The following is a 13,321-nucleotide window of genomic DNA, read 5'->3' on the forward strand; positions in this document are numbered from 1 at the left end:
TTGAATGGACCATTGCCATTCTTCGTGGATTTTTTTATTGAAGAATTACGGAAATATTAAGAAAACACTACCTTGAAATGTATTCTGTAGCCTAGAAGTACACTGTAAATGGCTGTTAGGCACCCTAAAGTTAAAAACGACCCGATTTAATCTTAATTCGAGAGCTCGAAGAATCCTCTCCTTCGACCGCCATCTTGAAGTCTGCTTTTTAGTCCACAGTTCATTTCACCATATCCCCCAGAAAAAGGGCATAAATACAATTAAATTCTTCCCCAGGGGAGAGGGATTCGAAGTTTCTGTTTCAGTCTCCCAACGGCCGTGAAACAAAATGGCGTCCGAATCGGAACATTGTCGAGTGACGACCTATTTTGCGCCATGGGGGAAAGAAAATCGATTCAAGTGTGAAAAATTTTAACATACGTTAGTTCTGCTGAACTTCTTCTTCTTGTTTTAGCCTTGCAATGTTGACCCCAAAGCTCGTAACCATTAAGAATTTAACGTAAAGACCCTCCAAACTGCTGCCGTGACGATTTCCTGACTTTTACCTATTCATCCACGGACATATGGCTGATGCCGACGCCTTTGCAGGGCTAACTCTTATGAATTAACTATTCCTAAATACGGTTTGGGCGAACTTGATTCAAGTCTTGAAGATTTGGTTTGCCCCATTTCAATTCAAAGTAAGGTAATTAATTTGGGTGTCGTCAAGGGTGACTATAATTTAATTATGGTTGCTATGGCAATGATATTGCATGGAGTGATACATAATTTCCATAGTAATAACCTCGCCAAATTTTGTTAAATTTGATCTTCTACAACGGCCTGGAATGAAAAAATAATTTTTTTGCCTCGTTTTCACGTTGTAACCATGCCTTAACGTGCCTGAGCAAGGACAACTTTCTCTCCAAGATTTGCTCCTGGATTATCAGTTTTTCCAGTATAAATTTTGAAGTGGAGAAGGTAGGCCCTAACTGAATCCACTAACTTCCAAACCTTGATACCCCATTTGGTAGGTTTATCTTTCATGTACTGTTTGAACCCAATTCTTCCCTTGAATGGAATCATTCCCTCATCTACACTGTTTTGCTGGTGTGGTGTCCAGTTGTCCTGAAAATTTCTGTTGAGAATATTCAAAACGTTTCGAATCTTATGAATTTTGTCATGACCTGGCTGGCCAGCAGGGATGGCAGAGCCATTGTCAGCACAATGTAAATTATGGAGCAATTCCTCGTACCTTTTCCTCGGGAAAACATGTTTTATGCCATCAACTGAAAGAACTGTACTGTTTGACCAGTAATCATAAAGATCAGGTACTTGTTTCAAGCCCATCCAAATTGTTACTCCCAGAAATGCTCTTATTTCCTCAGCAGAAGTGTCAACCCAATTGACAGCTTCTTTCCCACGTGCATATCGGTTGGTTTCTGTAACCAAAACTTCTATCAAATCCGGTGTAAAAAAGCGATTAAATATATCTCCAGCATTTTGTTCATCGCCAACAACGAAGGTTGGGCCAGGATGTTTTCGAAAAGGAGGGAGGTCTTCCACTTCAAGTTCTTCATCTGACCACAACACAGCTCCGCTTTCATCATGTTCAACCAGTCGATCGATCAACTCTTGTTTTCTGCCTGTTTTTGAAAGATTTCTTCGACCCAACTCTTCTTTGAGTCGCTGAAGTGTCCACTCGTGATAGTTTGATTCTTCTTCCTCATCCGTTTCCTCATTTTCAGGCTGCAGAAGTTCATCAAGCACATTTTCTTCATCACTTTCGTCACTCATCGCCAGAAAAGTCGAACCGAAATGGGCAGGGCTTAATTTCGAGGCCTTGAAGCATAAATAATTAGCTATCAATCATTCACCTAATTTCCTGAACTATGATTGGTTCGCCCGCTGATCAACAAATTCACTCTTGAGTTAAAATGGCGGCCCATGTGAGAAGTTCGAAAGTAAGGGAGAGAGGGTTTTACGCTTCCCTCAACAAAGTATCGACCGCGGATATGCTTCCTGTTGCTAGAGGACGAAAGATCAAAGGACGAGGGCGTCTGTGGAAGGTTGAAAGACTTATTGCTAAGAAAACAAGCGGTACGGTAAGTTGAATTCTTTGCAATTGAAATTTAGCTTAAATGCTTACGTAATCTATTTACTGTTACCTGTCGTGCCTTACCTGCCGCTCACATTTATATGGAGAAAGAGATCATGGAAATAATCAAATAAGGAGGAATAATAGCCGTTTAACTGATCGGAATTTGCTGACTTTTATTGGCAAACAGGAGTCTACAGAATACTTGGTGTTGTGGAAGGGGTATTCTCCCTTCGAATCTACTTGGGAACCCGAGGAGCACATTTCTCTCGATTGTGTCCGGTACTGCAAACTCTTTATATTTTCTCGCTTCAGTTGTTTATGAAGTGTTTTATTGGTGGGATTTCTGCTGTATATAAGCTAAAGAACGCCTGGTCGGAATCTAAATTTTTGAAGTGCGTGGATCCAAGTTTGTGTGAAAGTCGTTTTATTTTTGCCTTTTCACTACCTTTGCTCATGTACAATATTCGGTATTTTTTCCTCCTCAACGATGATAATACAAGTATTAAAAATGCCTTTGGAAATCACTGATAACATTAAAATTTAAGGAATACTTAATTTGACCGTGCTACCTTGACAATATCAACCTTTCATTTTCAGGTACTTTGAGAGTCCAGTCATTGAGGATTCAGTTGTGTTTGGTGAAGTTGCTCTGCTCAGAGTTGCTGTGGAACAACAGCTCAAATCGAAATCTAGGTTGCCATGCACAATATCTTTTAGAGGAGATGTGTACAGGTTACTTCTTCAGAGCAGAGGAACCTTCCAAGATGGGTGGCATCTCCTTCAGGAAACAGATTTTCCTGCAAGGTATTTCCCGAAATTTTGGGATCACCTTGCAGACTCGCATGGTCAGGGGATAAAAGTTAGGTACCCCATGAAGGTGAGACATTTTATCTCCTGGTCACCTAAGAAATATAGCGTTGAAGGAGATCACCACCCATCACCAAGAGCTTTCCAGGAGAAATTTACCTTTTCATTTGTAAAGGTTGCTCTTGGTGATAACTCTTAATAATTATGTACAGCTGTGACACCTACTATTGACATTGTAAACAGTCTTCTTCCATTACAAAATTATGGATGTGCTTTGTGGTATTTAAATTTTTAATCGTAATATTTTTTTCAATAAACTTCTGGAACAAAATCAAATCAGCGTCATGGAATCTTCTTGTGTTACATTTTACATTTCATATAGTAGTAACTACATATTACTTTTTTACTTGTTTGCTTTTCAAATCAGATTTTGATTTATTAGTGGACCTTTTCCTTTTTCTAGTTCTTGGTGTAAGATTAGTGGGAGGTCCCAGTGTTACAGGCACATTTTCTGTCACCTCATTGCTGAGGGGTTTGTCAAAGCTAAGACGTTTACTATTGCGTCGCTTTTCTTTGATAGTATTCTCCCAGTACTCAGTGGCCTTCTTTAAGTATTTAGGAGACTTCCTTCCCCTATGCTTTAGCAACCGAATGCGGTGCTCAGCTCGCAAGATGTCAGCAGGGTCATCTGTGTGATTGGTTTTTCTTTGAATGATTCTCCTAGCATCGTCATTATTTTTCTCTACTCCTAAAATGCAAGAAGTAATGCATAAGCGTGATTTTGTTAAGTTTGGGCATGATATATGATCAGTAATACCTTTTAATTACTTAAAATGGAAAGGTAGTCACTGTTACAGCAATTTTAAAATTTTAGCCTTTAATTCCAGCTACTGTTGTTACTTGCTCAATGCCAGCATGAAATACCTTGACCACTGAACTGCTTCAGGTTTTCATATTTCTTCACCATATTGGGAATGTGATATGCAGCAGAATGCAGGTAGCAAGTGACTCGTTCTCTTGTGTAACCAACTCTCTTGTGCCCCAAGTTAGCAAAGGTGTCAATCCAGGTCTTGATCTGTTAGTTTAAAATTGAGATTGATCTTATGTTTTGCTCTAACATGCTTAGAGAATGAAGATGTCTCTACAGTTTTGTTTACTTTCTCCAAGACTCGGTGCAACTCACCTTTTGGTGATACTCATCAATGTCTGTAGGTTCAAATGATGAAATGAACTTGAAGTACATTTCAGCAAATCCCTGAAATGAACCAGAAATCAAACAGGAATTACCGGTACATGCCAAATGGTCATTAGTGATTCCATACAGATTTGTTTTTTATTTGGAGAAGTTTCTTAATTTTTTTTTGGTCAAGTGTTAGGTTATACATTGCCAGGTACAAAAATCCTATATATAGCTATTTGGGTTGAAAGAGTATTAGTGTAAGTGTACAAAGTCATCAATAAATAAGTGTTGTACTAGTTGTATGCACTCATGTAATATTACCTTCCACAACTCCACAACAGTTCTTGCTGTATCCTGCTGGATCAGTGATTCCATCTTTCCTGGAAGCTCCTTTAAGAGAATTTTCCTATCATCTCCCATAAGGCTGGTCCAATCCCAAGTTCCTGATCCCTTCCCATCTGCATTTCTCTTCTCCCAAACAGAGAAGGAAACCCCACAACTCCTAATACCCTGGATTAAATTATCCAGGTGTTTCTGTTGTGAGCTTGTGGATTTCTTCTCTGACAAAAAGTTATCTTTTTCATCCCATTGCATTACATCTTCAATAAGGTTGCTTATCAGCACATCAGTAACACGGAGCATTAGATGGAGCTCATCTAGAATGATGTGATCTAGTGGGATGTTAAGTAAAGGCTGGTGGACACAGCAATAGTTCTCTCCTTTAGACTTGGTGGCAAATTGTTTTATTTCTTGCAAAGTTCTTCGAATAGGATCCTTATCATAGAAATTATCAGGCTTGCTCATATCACCTCTGAAAGTAAAATGTATGACATATTTCTGACAATTGTTTTCTGCCTATTACAATCAGTTAACACACCATCTGCTTGAGAACTGAACATCTTACCTGTCTTTCTTGTGAACTTTGCACCATAAGCAGGCATAAGTTGAATTTGCTGCACTTATGCCCATAACCAGCAAAAGGAACTACCGTATGTAGAAAGGATCAATGTTATCCATGTATCAATATTTAAAATAGACATAATCAAGTACCATAGTGCTTCATTGTTTTCTTAAAGTGTGTATATGGCCATTTTCCTTTGAAATCTATAGGAATACAACAAAGTTTATTTGTTTGACAGTGAGTCTAACTTGAATTTTGTTTTGTGCCCTGTTACCTTGTAATCACCACCAAGAAACAGCTCAATCTCAACTTGCTTGCCATCAACAATTATGTGGCCCCTGTCTTGAATTTCATTGACTTCACTGAACACCTCTTTGAAGCTTTCAGCCAAAGTTTCATGATTTTCAGGGCCACTGACAACAGCAATAGTGTGTGTACCTTGTTCAAGATATTACAGAAAAAATCTGAGTTAACCATCGTTCCTTTTATAGTGCTTGTACTTCATGTAATTACCTTTTGATGAAAGCAGGTCCTCTTTGCTCTGAAGGATTGACAGAGTGCAAAGTATGAAGTTACTGACTCTGCTCATACGTGCCCCATCACCACTAAGTTTCACTTTAACTTTTTCACCTTCTTGAAGCACATTGTTTTTTATCTGCAACATTGGAGAACGCATGATATGTTATGTAATAATTATAATTGTAAAGTATTGTGTGGGTAGTGATACTTATGGATGCTATCTCAGTCTTGTGTGTTGTAAAAAGTGACAACATTTGTACCTACCATGTTTTGAATTTGATCAGCCAATAGCTTTGTAAAAGAGTGCTGGGCCCCTGGGGCCTTGCCTGGGGTGGACTTGATGTAACAACTCTCATTCAATGCATTCCTACATTGTTTAAAGAGATATGACTTGGGTAATCCTTCAACAGTCATTGACAGCTCATGAATGAATTCATCTCCAACCCCAAATTTGTCAATGAGGTAGAGTATACTCTCAACTCTGGCTTTGTCATCCTCACTGAGTCTGGAATATTGTGTTTCTTTTTGATTGGATGCCTGATCTGTGGATTGTGATTGCGAGCCATCTATTGAGGTGGGCAATGGAAGACTAGTGGGAGACGATAGGTTTATAGCGTATGTTTTTAGCCTCTCTGGATCCTTTAACTTCAAAAGGTCCAACTCTAGTCCAAACAAAGAACAAAAAAGTAGAGCTTTCTGTGCTCTAGTTTTCAGTTCTTTGATCTTCCTGTTCCTGGCTTGAGATGTCTTAATATCTGGAATTGGTGTGCCCCTCACCTTTTTAAATTGGTCATTTTCCAACTGTCTAACATACTTCTTCATTAACTCACTTTCCTCTTTGCATGAAAGATTCAGATTTTTCTCACTCAGCATTTCCTCAAATAACTTTTCCTTTTCCTTCTCTAGATCATGAAATTTTTCCCTCCAGTGGTTTATTTCTTCCTTTGCAAGACCCAGCTTTTCTTCAAGATTAAAAATCTTTGTTCTCCATTCATCGACTCTTATGACTTCACCAGCTAAAACACTTATCCTTTTGTAGGAGGCAAGGAATGCTTTCCTCTGTTTTGGACTGCCCTTCTTATTTAAGAGCTTTCTCTTAGCCTCTGCCAAGTTTCCAAGCTCATACAGTCTCGATTCCAACCTCTCACTGCTTGGATTTAATCTAAACGCGTTACCTGGTATGTTAAGATTTACCATGTTGATGAACCGGCCGACACCAGTTTGTACGTTGAGGAGCTTCTTCCACGAAGCAAGAGCATCGGATTTGATTTGTAGCCAAAACAACACTTCGTTACCTTTTTCACGTTGCTCTAAAACGTATTTCAGGTTTGTATTGGGACAGTCAGTGAAGGAAATAATACAGCTTTCATCGTAAGTGGAAGACATCGTTTAGAGTGATGCAAATAAGACCGCTAGATGAACCCTATAAATTTGGAATATAAATGGCGCCTTTTCTTTAAAAAAAACCCGCTAAAATGCTATTTGTTGAGGCCTAAATTGGTACCCAGTCTCCATATCATTGAATTATAGGCCTGGAGGCTAATTCACAAAATGGCGACTGTTCTGAGAAGTGTTTTGGGTCCACTCTCGACCTCTTTTCTTCAACATTTTCCTCTGGGAGGAGAGCTCAATAATCTCGAAAAATGAATTTCGAAAACCGAACGAGGATTTTGCTGTCTTAACGAGATATTTTGCAGAGATGTAGTCGAATCATTTCTTCACCGATTCCGAAGCACCTAAAGGTAAATAGTGTTCATATTGTTGCATTGCGGTGAGCTGATAAGTCTTGCTCCCAAAGCCTTTTTAGTTGCTTTGACCCTGAAAAACATGTCATAGAATTACGCTATTCTTTTTGTTGAAAACCGAGCCGAATTTCTTGTCTGCAATGATGACTGGGACTCGTAACAGAAGTTTCGGAATGTGTGATCAAAACGAGATGCCCCCAAGTCCGATCACTACGATTTATTTTTCACAGATGAGATTTAGAAAACAACTCCCATATGTCTTCTTCAATTGAAAAGCGCCAATAGAGCTGAAATGTTTCTAAGTGTCCCATAACAACTGCGCATGTCGGTTCGAATTTTCTGGCGATGTTTTTTTTTATGTTTGAAGCGGACGGACAGGCTCCCGTGGGGGCGGTGCAATGCCTGCCGACCATAATGTCTACTCCAACCCATGGCTAGAGTGCAAGGCCTTAGGGTTGGGACCGCAACAAACGAGGGACACCAGTCGCCAAACACGCTAGGGAATCGAACCCTACCTCCCTAAAAATTAACACACTCAACTCAACAATACTGATACAGTGAAGCAAAACAGGACCCAGTGCAGTACACACAGTAAAGGAGACCAAGCACATGGGTACAGAACGGAAACAAAAACCACTGTGCAGTACACCAATGAAGGAGACCCAGCATCAGTGGTACAAAGACACACTCAGTCAAGCAGGGATGAGACACACACACTCAAGCAAGCAGGGAGTACTAGAATGAAAAGACTAGCTTCCCATCGACGACAGAAGCCACCGTACCACGGGCACCCCACTGCCGATGAAAGAAACGACGACGCCTACCCGACGTGAAGCGCCTAAAGAAAATGACGAGATGGAACTTCAAGCGGGACTTCACGCGAGCGATGACATCCACAGCGCCAGGCCTCGAATTACGAAAACGAAAGTCATTACGAGATTGCCAGTGAAAGAACTTACAGAGGCTCAGAAGGTACACAAAGACACGGGGGGTGGTCCTCAACTCATGGGAGTTGAGACCAAAGAGCACATGACGGAGAAGCAGGACAGGGCACATCGGGGAGAAGACAAACAACAGGGACTGTAACCAAGAAAGAACACTTTGGGCAAGAGGGCAGAAGAAGAAGAGGTGTTCCGGTGATTCCACCGGAGCACCACAGAAACAAGGCAAAGGAACCGAGAGACCGAAGGAGGCCAGACGCTGTGCAGTGTACAAGACGCCGTGTGCAATCTTCCAGTTGAGGTCAATGACGTGATGGTCCAGATGAAAGAGGGACAGGGAGCGCCACGTGGAAGGCCAGTCCAGATCTCGGTAGAGGATGTTAAATTTCGCGATGCAATGTGGTGGGACCATGTTCTCAGACAATAAGTAACGATAGCAGAGGCGGGTGGACATATCAGAAACAGGGGAGCATACTAGAGGAGTGGACGAGCCATAAACAAGTGAACGTTTCAAAGGGGAAAAGGAGCCGCTAAGACTCCTCCAGGCAAGTAACAAAGATTTATAGAAGGGTGGTAAGACCCTGGGGTCAAAAGAAAAAGGGCGGGAAAAAACATCCAAAGGGGGGACACCAAAACGAGATACAAAGCAGGAAGACAGAGAGACACACCAGCCAGAGGGAGAGGAAGCGAACCTCCTCACCCACTGACCGAGAAGAGCAAAGACCTTATACTGAACATCGACAACAGAAAAACCGCCAAAGACGGGGGATTGGATCACAGCAGAACGAGAAACAAGTTCACGCTTGCCGGACCAAAAAAATGAAAAGGCTAGAGAGGAGAGCTCCTTGCACACCCAGGGCGGCATGTGGATAAGGGAGGCCACATACCAAACCCGGGAGAGCGCAAGGGCGTTAATAACAAGGGCCTTACCATGAAAGGACAGAGAACGGGAACGCCAAGATCGAAGAACATGGTCCACCGCGTCGATCCGAGGGCGCCAGTTGTCCTCTTCAAGATTCCCAGGACCGATGTAGATGCCCAGGACCTTCAGCTTGGAAGACGACCAATCGAGCGGAACAGGAGGGTCAGGACGACCACTCCAGCCACCAAGCCAAAGGCCCTTGGACTTGGCCAGGTTGAGCTTGGAGCCAGATGCCCTTTCGAAAAGGGCAAAGGCTTCGAAGGCAGCTTTGATGGAATCGTCCGAAGTGAGCACCAGTGATGTATCGTCGGCATATTGGACAATTGGGGAGATAGAGCCAACACCAGGGAAAGAGATGCCCTGGATGCGATGGTTAGAACGGAGGTTCACAGCAAACACCTCGGCAACCAGGACATAAAGAAGGGGCGACAGGGGGCAACCCTGCCGAACCCCACGGGACAGATGAAAAAAGGAGGTAAGATGACCATTAACATTGACTGCACTCCTCACCTCACGATAAAAAAGCTCCACCCAACTGACGAAAGAGGGGCCGAACCCCATGGCTTTTAAGGTAGCAAGCATAAAGCCCCAGTCAACCCTGTCAAAGGCCTTCTCCTGGTCGAGGGAGAGAATGGCGACAGGGGAACCGGAAGATGTTGCAAAGTCCACGACATCACGAAGGAGAGCGACATTTTCACCGATGTACCGCCCCGGAACTCCACATGTTTGGTCCTTGTTGACGATTAAGTGTATGACCTTTAAAAGTCGGCCGGCGATACATCGTGAGGCGATCTTATAATCTACATTCAGTAAGCTGATGGGCCTCCAATTGCGGGGGGTCAAGACGATCCCCCTATTTGAAAGATAAAGAGATAACACCACTGCGTTGAGACAGAGAGAGACGACCAGAAAGGAGACAGGAGTTAAGAACTGAGACAAGGTCTGAACCAAGAACATGCCAAAATTTTAAGTAGAACTCACACGGGAGGCCATCGAGACCAGGGGACTTACGACGGGCCATCCCGCGGAGAGCAAGTAAAGCCTCTTCTATGGTGATGATACCCTCACACAACGTAGCCTGGGCCCTAGAGAGTTTAGAGGTGAGGTTCTCCAGGAGACCCGACCGGGCTTCCGAGTCGGTGGGAGAGGCTGTGAAAAGGTCTCTGTAGAAAGACGAGAAGGAACTACGAAGATCAGCAGAGGAAGAGACAATGGTGCCATCACTCTGTCTCAACGCAGATATATGTCGTTTGGCAGCCTGTTTACGCTCAAGGCGTAGGAAGTAGGAAGATGAGGTTTCGCCCTCTTCAACCCATCGGGCCCGAGAACGGACCTGGGCACCTTGGGCCAGCTGTCTGTCCATCGCCCCGAGCTCAGTAAGGGCAGCACGATATGGTTCTAAGCAGGACGTCATCCCCAAATCAAGTTTAAACTTCAAATGATCAATAAGGCGGACGAGGATGTCCTGATTCGAAGATGCTACCTTAGATTTATCGGAGCAATAACTGATGGTAAGCCCTTTAATAAGTTTTTTCCCCCGGTCCCACCATTTCTCCAAAGATGGGAAGCGAGGGATGGACCGTCGCCAAGACACCCAAGCGTCTTCAATTAGAGAGAGGTACTCAGGGTCCTCCAAGATGGACACATTAAGCTTCCAAAAACCAGGGCCAGGGGGGATGGCATCAGGTAGAGAGATAGTGACACTAACAGCGCGATGATCAGAAAAAGGACAGACAAATACAGAGCAGGAAGAGACAGAAGAGACCCAAGCGTAAGGCACACCGAAAAGATCGATACGAGATGATAGACTGCCATCCCACCTGACCCAGGTGAAGCCAGGGGAGGAAGGGTGGAGATACCGCCAAATGTTGGTGACGCAGCACGCGTCAAAGAGATGACTGAGAGTGGAAGAGCTCTCACGGGAGTAATCATAGGGGTCTGAGCCACGACGGTCCTGAGCACGGTTGAAAACGCAGTTGAAATCCCCCGCGAGGAGGGTAGGTATCAGAGGATCAATCTTAAGATGGAGATCATTAAGGAATAGGTCACGAGCAGGGTTGCGGTTAGGAGAGTATAAACATACCACACGAAAAACTTTGTCACAAAAAGAAAACTCACACTGAAGATAACGACCACTATCATCACACCATGAATGAAGCAAGGACAAAGAAGAGCAATAGAGAACGATACAACCACATGAGTGAATAGATCCAGGAGAAAAGACAGCCAAGTAACCAGAAGAAGAGAAACAGGAAGAACATTCAGCCTGCGTTACACAGTGGGTCTCCTGGAGACAGACGACGTCTGGTCTCACAGGGAGAGACCGCAACCACTGTAGGAGACTGCTCCGTTTGGATTGATCTCTGATACCATTGCAGTTTAAGGTAAGAATGGACAAGGCCATTAGAGAAAAGAGGAGAGTACCCATCATTTCTTTTTAGTGAGACTCTGACTAGTAGACAATCTAGTAGACGCCGCTAACATCTTGGGAATAGCATGCTGACCCAGAGTTTTCTTAGAGGATCTTTTTTTACGGGGGCTGCGTGACCTGGAAGGACGCAGGGAATCAGTTGTTCCATCAGATGAGACATCCGAAGCTGATCTCCTAAGAGGGATAGGGGTTTGGGCCATTTCCTCATCCACCTGGGAGACATCAGACCAGGATGGAGGGAAAGGCTCGGCAGCAATACTTTGCAAGTTAACTAGACTAGTTGCAGTAGATGAAGTAGGATCATCTCCTAAATTAATTGTACTAGTATTTTCACTATTATTATTACTATTGTTTGTGCTAGTATTTATACCATTGTTTGTACTAGTATTTGTACTAGTATTTATATTATTAATTATACTACTATTTATTTCCTTAATTACTTCAGAACAAAGATCACCAGACTTAGGCTGGTCAATACTCTCGACAAACTGATCCGGTACCACAGACCCACTAGCAACAAGGGCCTCCTTCTCAATCAAAAAACCACCCGAGCTGATAATCTGACTAGGGGCGTCCCCCTCATCAATCAGCTCACAATTTTCGGAAGTATCAAGGCTGACAGGAAGAGCAGTTGCATCACCCCCAGGTGCAGCAACCTCAACAGCGTCAGCATTAGTGGGCTCTTGGGCAGCCGCAGCATGAACTTCACCGCTAGAGACAGGTTGAGGAGCAGCCTGCTCAGAGTCTTGGTTTAGGCCCGAGGCAGCCGTAAAGCGGCCCCAAACCAGGGGACAGCTTCGGGAAAGGTGTCCGCTTTGATGGCATCTAAAACATTTCCCTTTGTCCGGGCAAGAAGTGGACTTGTGCCCGACCGCCCGACAAATGTCGCAACGGAGGGGTTGTCCTTTGTACCACACCTTACATCGAATTCCATTGACTACAATGAATCTAGGTATTTCCTTACGGACTACCATACGGACCAAACGGGTCCCAGTGGACACAGTTGGTTTGGCTGACCATCTCTGGAAAGCGACATTCTTGACCTCCCCAAAGGGGCTAAGAGCAGTAGAGATTGCCTCCGACGGACCCTCGAAAGGGTACCAAAATATATTAACTAACGTGGTAGGTGGGGGGGGAGGTGGGGGCGTAATGACCTCACACCTTACCCCATTAATCATAACCACACCAACCTCTTCATAGTAAGTTTTAGCTTCAACATTATCAAAAGTAACACGCGCAATGCGTCTCGGAATAGCCTGAACAGATACAACCTTATGCGGAGAATCTTCCACAAAAAAACCGTCAATAAGACCAAACACATCCTGCGGGAGCATATCTGCCGGAAAATGCTCGCAACTGATGTCAACTGTCTTTGACAAAGACAGAACCATGATGGAAAAAAGGAGAAAACAGGGCAAAAAGCGCCCAAAAAAGGCCCACAAAGGGCTAACTAACCAAGTTGGAACCCGATCCAACGAACACGAAAGTGGATGGGTGACCAACAGAAAGAGAAAAAGGAAAGACTGGTGTTCCCTCCCGGCAGGTACTTAGCACAGTCGGATGCAATTAAATAGGTTATACTCACAAAATCCGTGCCCACAAAGGATCGGAGGAACACCTACCAGAGTAGCGATGGAAAAAATCCCGCGATGTATAGTAAACAGACGCCATTTTGATTCCGGATAGTTGAGGGTAACCTGTGAACTAGTTTCCCCAGTCTCCTGCGTTCATTTCGTGACACAAGAGCTCTTGCAAGCCAAAATTTCGGAAAATTTTTAGGTCAATATAACTGTGT

The 13,321-nt window shown here is 43.5% G+C and overlaps 4 protein-coding genes across 4 annotated transcripts in view; 2 read left to right on the top strand and 2 right to left on the bottom strand.

Annotated features, from left to right (window-relative positions):
• Positions 1-13,321, top strand: part of LOC111344527 (neurochondrin) — a 130,882-nt gene that overhangs the window by 77,483 nt on the left and 40,078 nt on the right. The gene's annotated exons all lie outside the window — the stretch shown is intronic.
• On the top strand, positions 1,767-3,223 carry LOC148740472 (uncharacterized). The gene is made up of 3 exons (XM_088748474.1): positions 1,767-2,084; positions 2,268-2,359; positions 2,678-3,223. The coding sequence occupies exons 1-3, from the start codon at positions 1,917-1,919 to the stop codon at positions 3,084-3,086; spliced, it is 669 nt and encodes a 222-aa protein (XP_088604600.1). The 5' UTR covers positions 1,767-1,916; the 3' UTR covers positions 3,087-3,223.
• LOC148740473 (uncharacterized) lies at positions 3,161-5,395 on the bottom strand. The gene is made up of 6 exons (XM_088748467.1): positions 5,243-5,395; positions 4,972-5,051; positions 4,389-4,878; positions 4,071-4,142; positions 3,812-3,962; positions 3,161-3,635 (listed from the first exon to the last, which is right to left on the bottom strand). Exons 2-6 carry the CDS (start codon positions 5,034-5,036, stop codon positions 3,283-3,285), a joined length of 1,131 nt encoding a protein of 376 aa, XP_088604593.1. The 5' UTR covers positions 5,037-5,051; positions 5,243-5,395; the 3' UTR covers positions 3,161-3,282.
• Positions 5,438-6,786, bottom strand: LOC148740474 (uncharacterized). Its single transcript, XM_088748468.1, has 2 exons — positions 5,752-6,786; positions 5,438-5,623 (listed from the first exon to the last, which is right to left on the bottom strand). The coding sequence occupies exons 1-2, from the start codon at positions 6,682-6,684 to the stop codon at positions 5,438-5,440; spliced, it is 1,119 nt and encodes a 372-aa protein (XP_088604594.1). The 5' UTR covers positions 6,685-6,786.

Source organism: Stylophora pistillata, chromosome 2 (genome assembly GCF_964205215.1).
Source record: "Stylophora pistillata chromosome 2, jaStyPist1.2, whole genome shotgun sequence".
Lineage (NCBI taxonomy): Eukaryota > Metazoa > Cnidaria > Anthozoa > Scleractinia > Pocilloporidae > Stylophora > Stylophora pistillata.

Excerpts from the sequence above, each read along its gene's own strand:
- LOC148740472 (XM_088748474.1), top strand. The coding sequence starts at position 1,917 with ATGGCGGCCCATGTGAGAAGTTCGAAAGTAAGGGAGAGAGGGTTTTAC. Across the intron at positions 2,085-2,267 it reads CTAAGAAAACAAGCGGTACG|GAGTCTACAGAATACTTGGT; the intron begins GTAAGTTGAATT and ends ATTGGCAAACAG. Across the intron at positions 2,360-2,677 it reads ATTTCTCTCGATTGTGTCCG|GTACTTTGAGAGTCCAGTCA; the intron begins GTACTGCAAACT and ends TTTCATTTTCAG.
- LOC148740473 (XM_088748467.1), bottom strand. The coding sequence starts at position 5,036 with ATGGGCATAAGTGCAGCAAATTCAACTTATGCCTGCTTATGGTGCAAA. Across the intron at positions 3,963-4,070 it reads TTGATGAGTATCACCAAAAG|ATCAAGACCTGGATTGACAC; the intron begins GTGAGTTGCACC and ends TTAAACTAACAG. Across the intron at positions 3,636-3,811 it reads GAAGCAGTTCAGTGGTCAAG|GAGTAGAGAAAAATAATGAC; the intron begins GTATTTCATGCT and ends CTTGCATTTTAG.
- LOC148740474 (XM_088748468.1), bottom strand. The coding sequence starts at position 6,684 with ATGGTAAATCTTAACATACCAGGTAACGCGTTTAGATTAAATCCAAGC. Across the intron at positions 5,624-5,751 it reads CTGATCAAATTCAAAACATG|ATAAAAAACAATGTGCTTCA; the intron begins GTAGGTACAAAT and ends CCAATGTTGCAG.